We start from the raw sequence: 15,765 nt of genomic DNA, 5'->3' as shown, positions 1-15,765 counted from the left end.
CTCCTAGGCTGCAGACCCCTTTTAAACCTGGGAGGGCTTGTTTCCTGCCTGGCAAAGGCCTCACTTCTTCTTACAAAGTTGTCTCCCAACCCGCAATATAAACAGTCCTGCAAGCCTTCTCTGCTTCTTCTCAGCTATGCTGAGGCCAAGTCGTGCTCCCCTCAGCTAGAAGGGTTTCTCAGGAGGAATAGCACAAGTACGGGGTCCACCTGTGGTGACAGGAAAGTAAGTAGCAGGAGGTCCAGCAGCCCAGGGAGTAGCACCTGTGCAGGCCTGTATGTGTTCCAGATGTCCACTAATGCAAAGGGCCTGCTCAATAAGCAGCTTTAAGTAGCAGGAGAAGGACTGTGAGTCAGCTCATCCAGGATCTCAGCAGCCAGCCCTTCCTTTGTACTCCTACCGAAGGTCGAGGTCATTGTAAGCCAGATCTTGAACCGAAGGCAGAAAGCTGTGGTGTAGGCTCATACAGTCCCTTTCCCCTTCGGCAGCTGATGAATCTGCTGCTTGATAGTGTCACTTTGCACTGGATCTCCCCACAACATCTCTCAACATCTGTAGGTAATCCTTCTATCTATTTAACACAGGGCTGTTCTGATGTAGTAATGGAGTAGCCCATTTAGCAGCCATGTCAGTCAGCAAACTACTCATGAAGGCCACTTGGGTGGACTCTTCTCTAACCTGTATATACAGCTTACAGTTTGCAATAAATGCTTCCAACTGAGCAGTGTCTCCACCAAACTTCTCAGGCATAGCCATAGGGACCCTACACTGAGCTGGAGCACGAGCTGTCTGGAGTTAATTAAGCTGCATCTGTAAATCACTGACTGCAGCCACCATCTGGATGATTTGTACCTTTAAAGTCTGGTTTTCTTGGTAAGGTTTCCATGCTTAGCAACTGTAATTGAAGGTCAGAGATTATCCTGTCCCAAACACAGTCTGGGCAACCAGCCAAACGCTGGTTGCTACACAGGTGATAGCCAGCAGCTAATGAGCAAGTCAAGTCACAGAGCACCTTACAGTTCAGCACTTATTTTACTTTAAATACAAGCCTTAAGTCTCAAACAGAGTTCAGCAACATCCAAGTCAGGTACCTGGCATCTCAAGTGCACAAACACAGTCCAGGTCAGGTACATGACATTCAGAGTCAACAAACATAGTCCAGGTCAAGCATAGAGTTTAGGAACAGGATAGGGAGCCAGGTAGGTCTGATAATTTTTGACAACTCCCGGAGGGCAGGGCTACGAATTCATAAATCAGCACCTCAACGCAGTTACTGCTTAATTAATTGCTGCTTCCTACAAACTCTGAAGCCCTCCCTTTATTGTCTCCACTTGGTGAAAATAGATAGAGGTAAGTGGTCTTCTATATCTGAATGGGCAGGACTCTCTGCCAGAGCTGGTACTGCACTTTGGTCTGTCTCTGAGACGTGTGGCTCAGGAATCTTCTCCTGCTCTGTTTCAGCAGCAGATCCCATCATGTCCACTGCTTCAGCCTCTGAGCCAGAGCCCACGTCCACGTCCTGGAACCAGGGCATGACAGAATCATTAACAATTACACCATCCATTAAACCATCCCTCAGAGGTGCTGGAGGGAAGGGCAGACTTTTCTCCTCCTTCTTTCCACCACCTTGTGGCTAGAGCAGATTGAACTCTGCTCCTCAGAAGTGGGGGAATACAAAGCGCTGACCAAAAAGGGACTTGTGCACATGTTAGTCTGCTCCCCTTGCAGTCCCTTCTAGCTCTGTGGAAGATTCTGTAGTTTTATTATTCTGTCATACCCTTCAGAATGTTTTGATGGGATCCAAAATGAACCAGGAAGTAGAAAAGAGGCAGAGGGGAGAGGGTTTGACGTCTGGCAGAGGAAGCCTCAAACCAAGACAGAGGTGTCATAGTGCCATGGCGTGAAAGGGAGGTATGGGGCTACTGGTGGGAAAGGAGATAGACAGGAGGGTGTGGATGAAGAGGACACTGGGTAGGCAGGCAGTGGTGGAGAGCTGTGGGGTGTAGAAATGCCCTGGTTAACTCCAAATAGGTTAGTGTTAATTGACATCAGAGCTGAGGAGGGGTGCCTGACCCTTTGCTTGCTTGCTGGTCCGCATACTCTTTCTTTTTCTACCTATTTTTCCTGTTTCAATCTCCTTCCCTCCAGATGAAGAAGGCAAAAAAAAAAAAAAAAGGGGGGGGGGAGTTGACATTTTTCTGACAGGAGACTGCCCTGGTTCTGGCTGGAAAGAAGGACAGAGAGAGAGAGAGAGAGAGAGAGAGAGAAGGCAAAGTCTGGCAGGCTGGCTGGCAGCTCTGCAGTCACTCAGCTGCTCAGCCCACCTCCTCTCCACAGCAGAGCTGAGTTGTGACAGGCAATGTGCAGGCCCAGCCAGTCAGATACCTAGTCTGCCTTTGCCTTGGTTCTTGTCATGTGGTCATTCCACTGCAGAGAGGAGGTGGGCTAAGGATTCATGGATCCCGCTAGTGAGAACAGGACCACAGGTTAAAAACCATTGGTGTAGAGAAATCCAATAATGGCCATATACAGTGCGCATGTATCATATGAGGGCGCGTTATGTGGCTTTCTGCTTATGCTGAAAGCCACCTGCCATAAAAGGAAATGGTGCACGTTCACAAACCCCATTGTTTTAAATGGGGCTTGAGCATCCGTGGAATTTCCCTCACACGGGGGGGGGGGGATCCCCTGCATAAGGCAAAGGCGCCCTGTACTTGTGTACCAGTTCTTATGATTCACATTCTGCATGAACATGTTAAGGACAGATATTGCTCCTAAATGCAGTACTAATTTCAATTTTCTAACTTTCACAGAATATAAAAAGTTTTGTTAATCTGCCCTTCATCTTTACCTCAGGCAACATATAACTTTGAAGCATATTTTACAGCCTAAAAAACTGACAGAACATGGCATGATCAAAATTCCAGCAGACATAGCTTTTTGTGATCAGTCCTAAGGCTGGATGGATGAGAGAATAGAGTGGATCAGTGCTTCCAGGACAGATTATACTCTTGCCTTTCATCAGCGGATGGTTTCTTCTTTTAAATAAGAGTTAAGATACAGTACTTACAGTACATTGATCCGTGGATAAGTCAACTCAGGTTTTTTTGGGTCAATTTTTTGACCTAAATTTCTAGACGTATACATGAGTATATACAGTAAATGTGACACTTGATGATGTTAAGACAAGAGATGAGTGATGTTCAGTGTTAAAAGGTAGATTTACTTTCACCTTGTAGAGGAAGAGTGGGAAAAGGACCCTGTACCCTGACTCTGTCCACAGGCCAGCACAAAGTGCTCGTCTGTAGAGGGCCTTAGTCTTACTTCTCTGTCCACAATGCAGAAATAATAATGGACCGAACAGCTTAATGCAAATAAATACCCTCATATTTGTACCAATTTTTCCTTTGTGGGCAGATATTAACCAAGAAACAAACTACTGTACACTCAAGAGCCTGAGGGAAGTTACTTTTTAGATCATAGAATCATAGAGTTGGAAGAGACCACAATGGCCAGTAGAGGCTGGATGGCCATGCAGGAACTGACAATCAAAGCATCCCTGACAGATGGCCATCCAGCCTCTACTTAAAGACCTCCAAAGAAGGAGACTCCACTACACTCCGAGGAAGGAGTGTGTTCCACTGTTGAACAGCCCTTACTGTCAGGAAGCTCCTCCTAATGTTGAGGTGGAATCTCTTTTCCTGCAGTTTGCATTCATTGTTCCGTACTCTAGTCTCTGGAACAGCAGAAAACAAGCTTGCTCCATCCTCAATGTGATACTCCTTGAAATACTTAAACAGGGCTATCATATCACCCCTTTATAAGTATTTTCTTCCCATAACTTGTTACAGAAGTAACTTGTTGCATTATTCATAATATCCCTAAATTACTTTTCAATGTCTTTTTGGAAAAGCTTTAAGATTAATTAGTGGCCTAAACCTGGAAAAAATAATCTCAGATGCCATTAAAAAGTATTTAAATTCCCTTAGAAAACAGCTTTTAAAAATAGCCAGAAATTGTTACTCATTACATCAACAAAGTAACTTCATTCCTACTTGTTGTATAACTTTGTCCTATTTTTTGATGAAAAAAAAATTATATCTTTATGCAGGTTAGCTATATACATTGTACCATGTTACTTAGAAGCAGTTGACAGCTGACATTATTTGATAGCAGTTGACAGAAAGAACAGTATTTCATAAGCTCAATTGTTTGCTTTTTGGCCAGTTGTAACTGTCCAATCCTCCTCTCCTTTCTCCTGCTTAAAAAAAAGCAGGGGGAGGACTTGTTCTACTGCTCCTAGGCAGGGTCAACTGAGGTAACCAAGTTTCAGCATGCCAGCCTCTGGGCTCTAGCACTCCTAGCTAAAAAATTGAGAAGTTGCCAAGTTATTTCTTAAACATGCCAAACATGGGGAGACAGGTGTAAAGGCAAAACAAAGCAAGCAGCTGGTAGTGGGGGGGATGGGAACAGCAATACTGGAAAAATGCTTACTTGGGTGTGAGCACCTTGTTTTTCTCATAGAACAGCCGAAGATCTTGAGGACTGCTTGCCTGCGAAGGGGAAAAAATCAAGAAATCATCAGCAAGTACATACAAGCACTTGAAATCTTGTAGCTAGCAAACTCATTCTTTGAATGTGGTTCTTTCGTTCTTTCTGTAGCCAAAATACAAGAGAGGCAGTCTCAGCAGACTGGGGCAAAAGCCAGACTCTGCCCCACACCTTTTGGTAGATGGGGGAACATTTGCAACCTTCACAGCTTGAAAAACTAGAAGTGGTAGTGTGAGGATGCCAAGTATTCAGTGCAGCTGGTGCCCACTGGGGCTGGTGGGGCAGAGGAGGGGGTCATCAGGGGTGAAACTGACTACGTGTTGTTTAATACCCAGTCTTTGCCTGTAAAAAATCTTTGTACACTTTATACCACTGTTGGGGTTAGGTAGGGACCTTCTGTCCAAATTTCTGCCATGCAAGTACAGGAACTGATACAAATAATGATATCAATTTTGTTACAGTTTTATGTACTTATTGTTACTTCTTGTTAGCCACCTTGGAAGTTCTCTTCAATAGGTGAAATACAAACATTTGAATGAAAAGTAGGTTTTATTTTATAGCTGTCACACCTGTGCTAGTGCTCCTAATAATAATAATTTAAAAATCAATTTGCATCACAATAGAAGCCAAGAGCCACATGAAAAAGGAGAGAAATGTTCAACATTGATAGTATGGTATTGAGGAGAATGGGAGGAGAGTTATATATGATTAAAAAACAAACACCACTGACTCAGGATAAGCAAACCTTACAGGCACTGTAGGGTCATATTTTGGTCCATGCAGGTGAGCTGGTTTATACATGTCTAAGAGATGGGGACTCTTCTGCTCTTCAGTAATTGATGTCCCATCATCCCCCACAACCGGTGGGGATGGCTAGGGCTAAAGTAAGCTGGAGTTCAACAATATCTGGAAGTAAACTCTCCTTTAGTTGAGAGGGGCATGTATGTTCCCCTGCAGATGTTTTTAGACTGCAGTTCCTCTAATTCCTCATTATGGGTTACCTTCTGGAGGGCCATGGCTGTTAACTCCTGGCCTAAAGTAACAAGTCTGGTATTTCCTCATCCTGATATGTGTGTACCAGTCAATTAATTACTTCCTGCCTTGCAGAAAGTCATAGTTGCCACTAGCAATGATCCCTCAAGTACCTGACTCAAGAAGGGGATTATCTGTCATGATAGGTGTCATAGGACTGGTATAGACTGGCACTATGTGCTGGCCTGGGGCTGATTTTAGAGCTCGAGAGAGCGGAGTGTCTGCATGCTTCCAAGCCCTACTGTGCTGTCTGGGCACCATTTTGGTGTGTGCGCTGATGATGTGCCTCGTGTGCCGCATCCAAATGGCGCGGTGCACAAGGGACTTTGCTGTGCCGCTGCAGGGCGCTAATGGCGCCTCGGCAGTGGCCGAGAAAGGAGCCGCATTTCACGGCTCCTTTTTCTGGGCAAATCTTTAAGCAGAGATTGGATGGCCATCTATCTGGGATGCTTTGATTGAGAGTTCCTGCATGGCAGGGGGTTGGACTGGTTGGCCCTTGTGGTATCTTCCAACTCTATGATTTTATGATTCCAAGGATCTCATAATGCTGTACACTATGTCCTCCCATTTTATCCTTACAGCAGCTCTGTAAGGACAGTCTGAGAAAAAGTTACTGATTCTCCCTGGGGGCAGGGCTGTGGAGATTGTAACAATGAGAACTTGCACGGCAAAATTTACTACAATATTCCTGCTTTGTGGCGGTGTCCAATCCATCTTTGGAGGATCATTGTAGGCTAGGTGGGACACTAAGTCCTGAAAGTCTCTGAAACATACAGCTCAATTTATAATCTGGCATTCCCAGATTATTATTCAAAATAGAGTGCTCCATAAATCCCTATTAAGATCACATAATTGAAAAAGACATTCCACTGCCTGTTTCCACTAAGCTGAAATAATCAAAATGCCTTCAATATTTGCATAAAACTCATTATAGTAGTTCTTCTAAAAATATTTTTAGGAAGACCTTTGAAGTCATTTTGATATTTGCAAAAACAAAAATAACCCCTCTTTCTCAAAAAACATGATTTTAAACCAAAAATATGGTTTTCAGGCTTAATTTAAGATATCATTAACAAAAACATCAGTAAAACCTCCCGCACAAAATTCTTCTTCTTCTCATGGCCAGTTTAACCTGTCACAATCAAGATGTAAAGAGCAAAGAGCAATTCACACCCAAAACCACTTCATACTAAGTAGAAGCCAAGGTTTAAAGCTTTCACGTTTTAAAACAAACCACAAGAAGCCCTGTAAAACACAAAGATACCCTGGAAAACTTTAATCTTGTTTGTAGCCGTTAATGAATTTGCTGCTCTCTTGCTAGATTTTCTGAGTGGCATGCAAGTCATTCAGCTATTTCCTAGCTGTCCCAATGAAACTTTTCCAAAGGGCACAGAAGACAGATCTAGCAATGTCCCAATGCAACTTCTTCATAGGCCACAGAAGTCTGACTAGGATGCTGAAAATGTAGGACACCCCTATATAGTAAGCCTCCTCACATCCCAATTACATCCTTGGTTTGCAAGGAAACATATACAGTGCACCCACGTCATACGCCTTATGCTGGAAGCCCCGCACCATTTAATGAATGGTGTGTGCAACCATGGTGCTCGTGCTGCGCGCACGAGCCCCATTATCCTTAATGGGACTTGAGCATAGGCGGGACTTGCTTTACGCAGTATGGTCCGGAATGGATCCCAGCATAAAGCAAGGGAACACTGTATTTCTTCTTATGTACATCAGGGGAGAAAGACAATGTGCACCAAGATTCATGGTGTCGGAACAAGATGGCATATTTCTCAGTAGATCAAACACAACTTTCCCTGTGAACCACAAAAGATGCTCAAAATGGAGGGTGAAGCTCCTTTATTATGTAAAAGAAATCTCTGAGTGGAGGCATTTGGACAGTTATAAAAAACCATAGGAGAAGATGATGGAGTGTTAACTCACCACAGAATAACTCACCTGGAAGGGTGCTTTTCCAGTCAGACACTGATAAATGATGGTTCCAATACTCCACAGGTCAGCTTTGGCATCATAATGTTGGGACATAATAACTTCTGGAGCCTGCAATGAGATGAAAAGAGTATGTGACATTTTCTTAAATGCCTTAGCTCCTGAATGTATTGTTGTTTCTAAGCCCTGTGACAGCAAACTTTTACACGGAACACTTTGAAAAGCAAGCCCTGGAAACTGCACCGAAAAAGCCCACAACTTGGTTCTGATATGTGGATGACACTTTCACCATTTGGAGCCATGGAGAAGAAAATCTGGCTGTGTTCCTGAACCATCTAAACAACATCCACCCCAACATCCAATTCACTATGGAAAAAGAAAAGGAAGGAACACTGCCATTTTTGGATGCCTTAGTCATCCACAAACCGAACCAACGTTTGGGTCACACAGTATACAGAAAACTCACACACACAGACCGATACCTGCACAAGAACTCCAACCATCACCCAGGAAAAAAAGAGGCACAATCAAAACACTGATAGACCGAGCAAAACGCATCTGCGAACTCCACTTCTTGGAAGATGAAATGAAGCACTTGGACCGGGCTCTACAGGCTAATGTTTATTCCAGCTCAGACATCAGAAGGGCTGTCAAGCCCAGAAAAACCCAGAGGAGTGAAGACAAGCAGCCATCCAAAGGGAAGGTATTTTTACCATACATCAAAGGAGTCACAGACAGAATAGGCAAAGTGGTGAGGAAGCACAACCTGCAAATGGTTTACAAACCAACGAAGAAAATCCAGCAAATGCTTCGCTCAGCCAAGGACCAGAGAGACCCTCTCACAGCTGCAGGAGTTTACCGCATACCATGCAGCTGCGGACAAGTCTATATAGGGACCACCAAACGCAATGTGTAAACAAGAATCAAGGAACACGAGAGACACTGCAGACTGGGCTAGCCAGAAAAATCAGCAGTAGCAGAACATGTTACAAACCATCCTGGGCATCAAATACTGTTTGAAAACACTGAAATTCTGGACCATGCCAACCACTAACATGTCAGGATGCACAGGGAAGCCATTGAAATCCACAAACACCTGGACAATTTCAACAGGAAAGAGGAATCCCTTAAAGTAAACAAGGTTTGGATACCAGTCCTGAAAGATAGCAAGATAAGGACAAATGCAAATGAGAAATCTCCCAGGGTCAGGGGTTTTCCCAGCAGACAATGAGCACTAATCAAGCAGACATTAGTCCTCTTGTGCAGACCCTCACATTCTGAGGACTGCCATTAGCAACCAACAATATACATGCAAATCACTCCTGCCTTTCCAGATCACACAATATATAGAGCCAAGTCCATTCCAGGCAAACATTCTCTGAAGATGCCAGCCACAGATGCTGGCAAAATGTCAGGAAGAAACTCTGCCAGAACATGGCCACAAAGCCTGAAAAACCCACAAAAAACTATGGATGTCGGCCATGAAAGCCTTCAACTTCATATTGTTGTTTCTGCTGCTGCGGTTTTCCTTTCATAACAACTATGGCCAGAATACCACAGAACAGATTAAATATTTGGCTTTCAGCATACAGTGATATAATACAGGCATGGAGAAGGCTATTTCATAATCCTGATTAATTCAGGCATGATTTTGCTTTAATGAGATTTTGAAAAGAGTGCACACACACACACACACACACACACACAAAAATAACAAGAACCTGTACCTTGTCACTTGATCTGCTGGAGATGAGGTGGGAAGGAACAATGCCCTTCTCATGAACCAATTTGTTTATGTATATTGCATTCACCCAGATGAGTCACTAGAATAAAACTTTGAAGGACAATGTGAGCCTCTCTTAAAAACTAAGGGCAGTACAGATGGGTAGCTGGAAGCTGCCCCTTCTTGCCCCAGGTCGGTGCCACAGCAGTCGCACGCTGCGGCACCGACCTGCACCCTAGAAGAAGCTGCTCTGAGCAGCTTCCTGGAAGGGGTGTCTCAGGCGCGCTCGTGCGCCATGATGCGTCTTGCAGCCAGTGCTATTTAGGCACTGTGTGCCGTGTGGATGGGCGCACACCATAATGGCAGTGGCACAGTAAGGGTTTCTGAATCCTAGTCTGCGCCCAGCCCCCAGGACTACTACAAACACATGAAGGTTTCAAGAGGCAACTTTTCCTGGCTGATGTCCAGGTGAAAAAAAGAGGATCAGACTGAAATCAAGTCACGAGGGTAACTCCATACTTTGTTGCCTGAATGTCCATTAGAAGGATACATTTCAATTTGTGCATCCTGAGGATGCGGAGAGATGAGAGCCGCTACATGTATGCTGGGTCTTTGCTCTTCCTGGATCATTAAAAAACACTTGTTGAGTGGGTAAGGGGAGTGATGAATGCCTCACTACAGCAAGGCAAGGTTTAGTGAGACTGTTACTGCAAACGATAACAACAACAAAACCCAATATCTAATATTCCCTTTTTGGGCAAGGTCCTGGAATGTGCTGTGGCCTCCCAGCTCCAGTAATTCCTGGATCACAACACTTATTTATCAATCTCAATCTGGCTTCAATTTGTTAATGATATATTAAATTAAGCCTTAAAACAGGCAGCTTTGTTCATGTTGGTGGAGAACTCACACTGGGAAACAGAGAGGAGGAGTTTGTCCTGTTGGTTCTGCTGCACCTCTCAGTTGCTTTTGATACCACTGAACATGGTAATCTGCTGGGCTTCCTTTCTAAGATGGAAAATGGAAGCACTGTTTTACACTGGCTTGAGTCCTTCCTGGAGGGAAATTCCTGGTTGACTCCCTGGCCTATGCCATCCCTCAAAGATTAATTTTGAAAAGGCTCCACATTTCTGGAATTAAACGACTTAGGGAGCTGGGGATGTTTAGCCTGGAGAAGAGAAGGTTAAGAGGTGATATGATAGCCCTGTTTAAATATTTGAAGGGATGTCATACTGAGGAGGGAGCAAGCTTGTTTTCTGCTGCTCAAGAGACTAGAACGCGGAGCAATGGATGCAAGCTGCAGGAAAAGAGATTCCACCTCAACATTAGGAAGAACTTCCTGACAGTAAGGGCTGTCCGACAGTGGAACACACTCCCTCGGAGTGTAGTGGAGTCTCCCTCCTTGGAGGTCTTCAAACAAAGGCTGGATGGCCATCTGTCGGGGATGCTTTGATTTGGATTTCCTGCATAGCAGGGGGTTGGACTGGATGGCCCTTGCGGTCTCTTCCAACTCTATTATTCTATGATTCTAATGGTTTACAGCTCTTTATTACATCCCTTCAATGGTACACAGTTTGTGGTCTCTATTTAGTTCTACTCATATACAAGCATGAAAAGAACTTTGATATTTATTTGACTCCGTTGTTCATTATGGACTTTTAGCTACATTGTATTGCCCATAGGCATATTAATATTTTTCTCATTTTCTTTTTGGAGTCTCCCCTACTTCCCGCTTCTGACTCCCAACTGATGTTTTGTTTTGATACTGCTCTCCCTTGTGTTCCATGTTGTTGAGTTTGGTTACTACTTCTATGACCTCACCATTTGCTATGTTGTCTAGGGCTATAAGGAACTTCAGTTCACATATTCCTCACCTGATTTATCACATTTATAACATCCCAGGAATCTAACTTATTTGAGTAAATCATGGGTGGATGGGTGGGTATGTGCTTGCAGGCACACTACAGCTTGGCATTATTTTGATAGCAGGTAATCCACAGTCAGATCATTGCTCTGCTTGAGGCTGATGGTCCACACAAATCACATGTAAAATGGGTTGGAGTGGTTACAGAACAAGGGAAGGAATGCAATGTCTTTTCCCCTCCACAGCTTGTCCTTTTTGCAATCTCTTCCATCCAATACTTCTCTCCTCTCCAAATGAGTTCAAGGAGAGGAAACTGAAGGTACAAGTTTTAAATTTACTTTTATTTTGTACTTTTCTCCTTTTTAATTTTTTAAAAATCCTGCACTGTTCCTGCAAAGTGCTGAGCAGGACACATATAACTTCCATTACTTTTTAGATCATAGATCATAGAATCTACTACCACCTTTTTCAGCCCCACAGTGTACCTATAATGTATGCAAGTCTGAGAGACAGTGGCTGGCCAAAGTTCAACCAGTAAGTTTTAAGTAACATGGGAGGTTGTGTGCTTTCAAAATCTGTTAAACTACAACTCACATCACCCCTCAGCTATAGCTCTGCTGATTATGACTGCTAGGAATTGCTTGGGAAAAAGTCTTTGGTGCAACTCCAGGTAGGATACAAAAGACACCTGTTCAAAACTAAGAGAACAATTACCAGTCACTGTGGACCAGTGGTTCCCAGTTTTCTGTCCCCAGATACTGTGAGACTTTGGTTCTCGAAAACCTCATCCAGCATGGACAATGGTCAGGGATTCTGAAAAATGTAATTCAACAATATCTGGGAACCAAATTTCAGAACCGGTAGGGTAGGGTAGGGAATCCAAAGCTAGATGGGAGTTCTGAGTTAGTACCCAATCCAGACACCTGTATAATATATAATGTTGCCAAATTCTATGCAGCTGCAGTAAAATCCACCAGGCAATGACCTCCGCAACAGACTAGAATTAATCTTCCCCTACAAGAATTAATCTTTCCCTACAACACCAGATTTTAAAAGGAAATACTGTTTCTACCTGGTTTTTATCTTGTTTTTTATCTTCTTTTATTCTGTATTCCCAACAGCAAATAGTGAGAATCCTGTTGAGGTTATACTGTTTTTAACCTGTGTTTTTACCCTGTTTTTACCTTGATTTTACCATTGTTTTTAACATTACCTTCTTTTATCCTGTATCCCCTTTTTACCTGTGCTGGTCTATGACCGTAATAAAGATGAACTTAACTGAACTGAGTTAGTATAAGGCAAGCTTCTATATTTACCATCCACCAAAAACTGTGATTGGCAGGACAGAGCAGCCAAGCAACATCTTATCCCTCCCCACCAGGGGTACTTACATTCTCTTTTCCCTCCTCACCACTACCACCACAGTTGCATTCAGAACCACATACCAGAAATGTTACAAAGCAAGTCCAATAAAATAGAGATGATTAGTTGAAAAGATAGGAAATGAAATTCAATTTAAAAATGTGACATGCAAATAGTGAAAGCTAGAATCAATGGATTTTATTTTATTTCTTAAATCCCCATTTTCCCTGCAGTAAGGCAGAACAGCCCGCTTGGGGAGTTGAGAGCAAGCAAACAAACAACCAGAATGCACGTACCATGTACATAGGGGAGCCGCAGAGAGTTGCTGCCATCATATTGTTCTGTAAGTATCGTGCAAATCCAAAATCAGCTACATGTAGAACCAAACAAAAATCAGAAGGGAAAAAGTCATGATAAAGCAGTCACACAAAAGCACATTCATACTAATCACAAAGGAAGACCTACATGCATTGAACAATAACTGCTGATCACAGATAAAGAGACATAAACCATTGAGGATGCAATCCTAAGCACACCATTAGAAAGAAAGGACAATTGGACACAGGGAAGATTTACATCTGTTCTACTTTTGAGTAGGAAGTGTGTCTGCATAGGATAGCTCTCATGCAATCATCCCATCCTGCTTCCCTTTTCCATGTTCTATGATTGAAAAAGTCCTCATTTAATAAACTACAGTTTCCTGATATATCTGAAACAAGCAACTATACTTACTGGATTCTTACAACTTCAGTACAGCAGTTGGCGATCCTGACTTCTTCCAAACTTGGTAACTATGGTTAATTAAAAACTTTGTAGTTCAACATAGTGGAGTTGCACATACAGGCAAAACATGCTAACTCACATCCTTCATGTTTTGTATTATTAGTATTATTTAAAAAAAACAACTCAAGGTTTTTGTCTCATACAGAACTCACAGCAACTCATGTAAAATTTAGTCAAATCCATGTGTCAAGAGGAAAGATTTTTCAACTTTGAACATAAGAATCAGTGTACTGCTTACCGATCTTTATGCGAATGTTGTTAGGGTTTGATTTCTTGCCCCCTGCATAAGAAAGGAGGATATTTTGAGGCTTCAGATCCCGATGGATTATCCCTTTGCTGTGCAGAACCTTCATGGCACCAGCAATTTGCTGAAGAAAAAGCCGGATTGTATCTTCACTAAGTGTCCTCATACCTGGAAGGAGAGGTGATGGCACAAGAAAGGTAAATAGCAGAGAAACCAGTACAGAAGGATGCCAATTACTTTGAGTGGTGAATACAACTATCATTAGCAATAATCTAGAGAACGCTGCTATCATTTCTAATAATCTAGAGCTGTAATGTACATAATGCCTGTGGTGCACGAAGGCCAATCTGCTGCAATTTACCTATCTGAAACATTACCATGAACCATGAGTAGGGCAGTGTATAAAGATCAAATTGATGGTGCAGCGGTTAAATGCCAGTACTGCAGCCACTCACTCACAAGCCACAAGGTTGTGAGTTCAATACCAGCCAGGAGCTCAGGGTTGACTCAGCCTGGCATCCTTCCAAGGTCGCTAAAATGAATACCCAGCTTGTTGGGGGCAATTAGCTTACGCTTTGTAAACCGCTTGGGGAGTACTTAAGTGCACTGATAAACAGTATAGAAATGTATTTGCTATTGCTATCGGGACAATAAAGTAGCCCTAAAAAAGATGTACCTGTTTTATTTTATTCTATTCTATTCATACAGTCGGCCCTTCTTATACACGGATTTTTTTATACACGGATTCAAGCATACACAGTTTGAAAATGTTCCAAAAAAGTATACATTTACCTTGATTTTCCATTTTTTATAAGGGACACCATTTTGCTATGTCATTATATTTAATGGGACTTGAGCATACACGGATTTTGTTATACACGGGGGATCTTGGAACCAAACCCCAGCGTATAACAAGGGTCCACTGTATAGTACTACTGTACTGTTTTAATAGATATTGTAAGCTGCCTTGGGTCTCACTTTGGGAGAAAGATGAGATATAAATAAGAAAAATAAATAAATAATGACAAAGAAAATAACATTGACTACCTTTTCTCCCAACAGATTCTCTGGATGTTTTTATCCTGCTTGCACTATTTATACCATTTTTATCTCAGTCCCTCTTCTTGCGTGACATATAAGGGGGTTGGACTGGGTGGCCATTGTGGTCTCTTCCAACTCTGTATCTCTATGATATATACTCCCATGTCTTTATATTATCATCCATCACAATGACACTGTAAGAGTTGAGAGGTACAAGCTCACACAGTAACACACTGGCTATTTTAAATTTGCTTCACTGCAGTTGACGAAGTGCCTACAACCAATTATTTAACTGGCCAAGGCATTCAACCTGTGACCTGCATGAGCAACAAGTGCAGGTTTTCTGACAAACAGAAAGATCATTTGATTTCAAAAGTAGCCCTTTAGCAGGTGAATGTGACCTGCCTTGGCACAAGTTCAGAGAACAGTCACAGGGTAACAATTTCAAAATGTCCATAAATACCCCATGTTTTTGCTGCATTTACCTCAGTATAATTAAGTGAGGTGAGGCTTGCTCAAGCACATGCCACATCATTCGCCTGATATAATACATTTTGCCTGTCCCCTTTATCTTCACCCCAGGTAGAAAAACTTACACATAAAATGAAAATTGACTGAATTAGAATTTTGATGCAATGTGACGGAGAGAACTATTTCACACAGCCAGTTAGTAAGCTCAGTCCTACTTGGTTCTTGCTTGTTGGCTCGTACTTCTCAGAGAATATATTTTAAAATATAGTACTTGTAGAGTATAGGCAAAAGGCCACACAAAATGGCTTTCAACCCCTCCCCATACTACACCATATTTCTCTTACTTCTCTCCTGCTTGGTTAATGCACTGTAATTCTTCCTCAATTTATTTTTCCTTTGTTTGCCATTTGCTCCAGTGACAGAAAATTGCTTTTTGTAATGTGTTAGCTGCCTGTTAATAAGTATACACATCCAGTTCAAGAACAACACTTTTCTTTTGCTATTGTTCTGCAGCTTAGCCTGCAATGTTTCATTTGCTATGCCCACATTTATTTATCTGGAGAACTAAGCCGATCATTCTGTGTTTACATGCAAATATACAGCAACCACAAACACACACAAGTCTGCTAGGTCAAAAATATGTCAACATTTTCTTTCTGAGAAGATGTTTATAGCAGCTGAACTCAGAATTAACAACATACAGATTTAGATAAAGAGGAAGCAAAGTTTGTGTGGGGGGGG

General features: G+C 42.5%; 1 protein-coding gene across 2 annotated transcripts in view; it reads right to left on the bottom strand.

Annotated features, from left to right (window-relative positions):
- The window catches only part of LOC149289960 (serine/threonine-protein kinase ULK1-like), a 126,393-nt gene that overhangs the window by 69,398 nt on the left and 41,230 nt on the right, over positions 1-15,765 (bottom strand). For both annotated transcript variants that reach the window (XM_089489682.1, XM_089489683.1), the window contains exons 6-9: positions 13,507-13,680; positions 12,782-12,855; positions 7,546-7,647; positions 4,495-4,553 (exon numbers count right to left, since the gene is read on the bottom strand). In XM_089489682.1, the coding sequence (XP_089345808.1) occupies positions 4,495-4,553; positions 7,546-7,647; positions 12,782-12,855; positions 13,507-13,680 (409 nt within the window). The remainder of the gene's footprint in view (positions 1-4,494; positions 4,554-7,545; positions 7,648-12,781; positions 12,856-13,506; positions 13,681-15,765) is intronic.

This window comes from Sceloporus occidentalis, unplaced genomic scaffold (assembly GCF_023333645.1).
Source record: "Sceloporus occidentalis isolate IW3139 unplaced genomic scaffold, rSceOcc1.0.p SCAF_41, whole genome shotgun sequence".
Lineage (NCBI taxonomy): Eukaryota > Metazoa > Chordata > Lepidosauria > Squamata > Phrynosomatidae > Sceloporus > Sceloporus occidentalis.
This window is presented reverse-complemented; position numbering and strand designations above follow the sequence as displayed.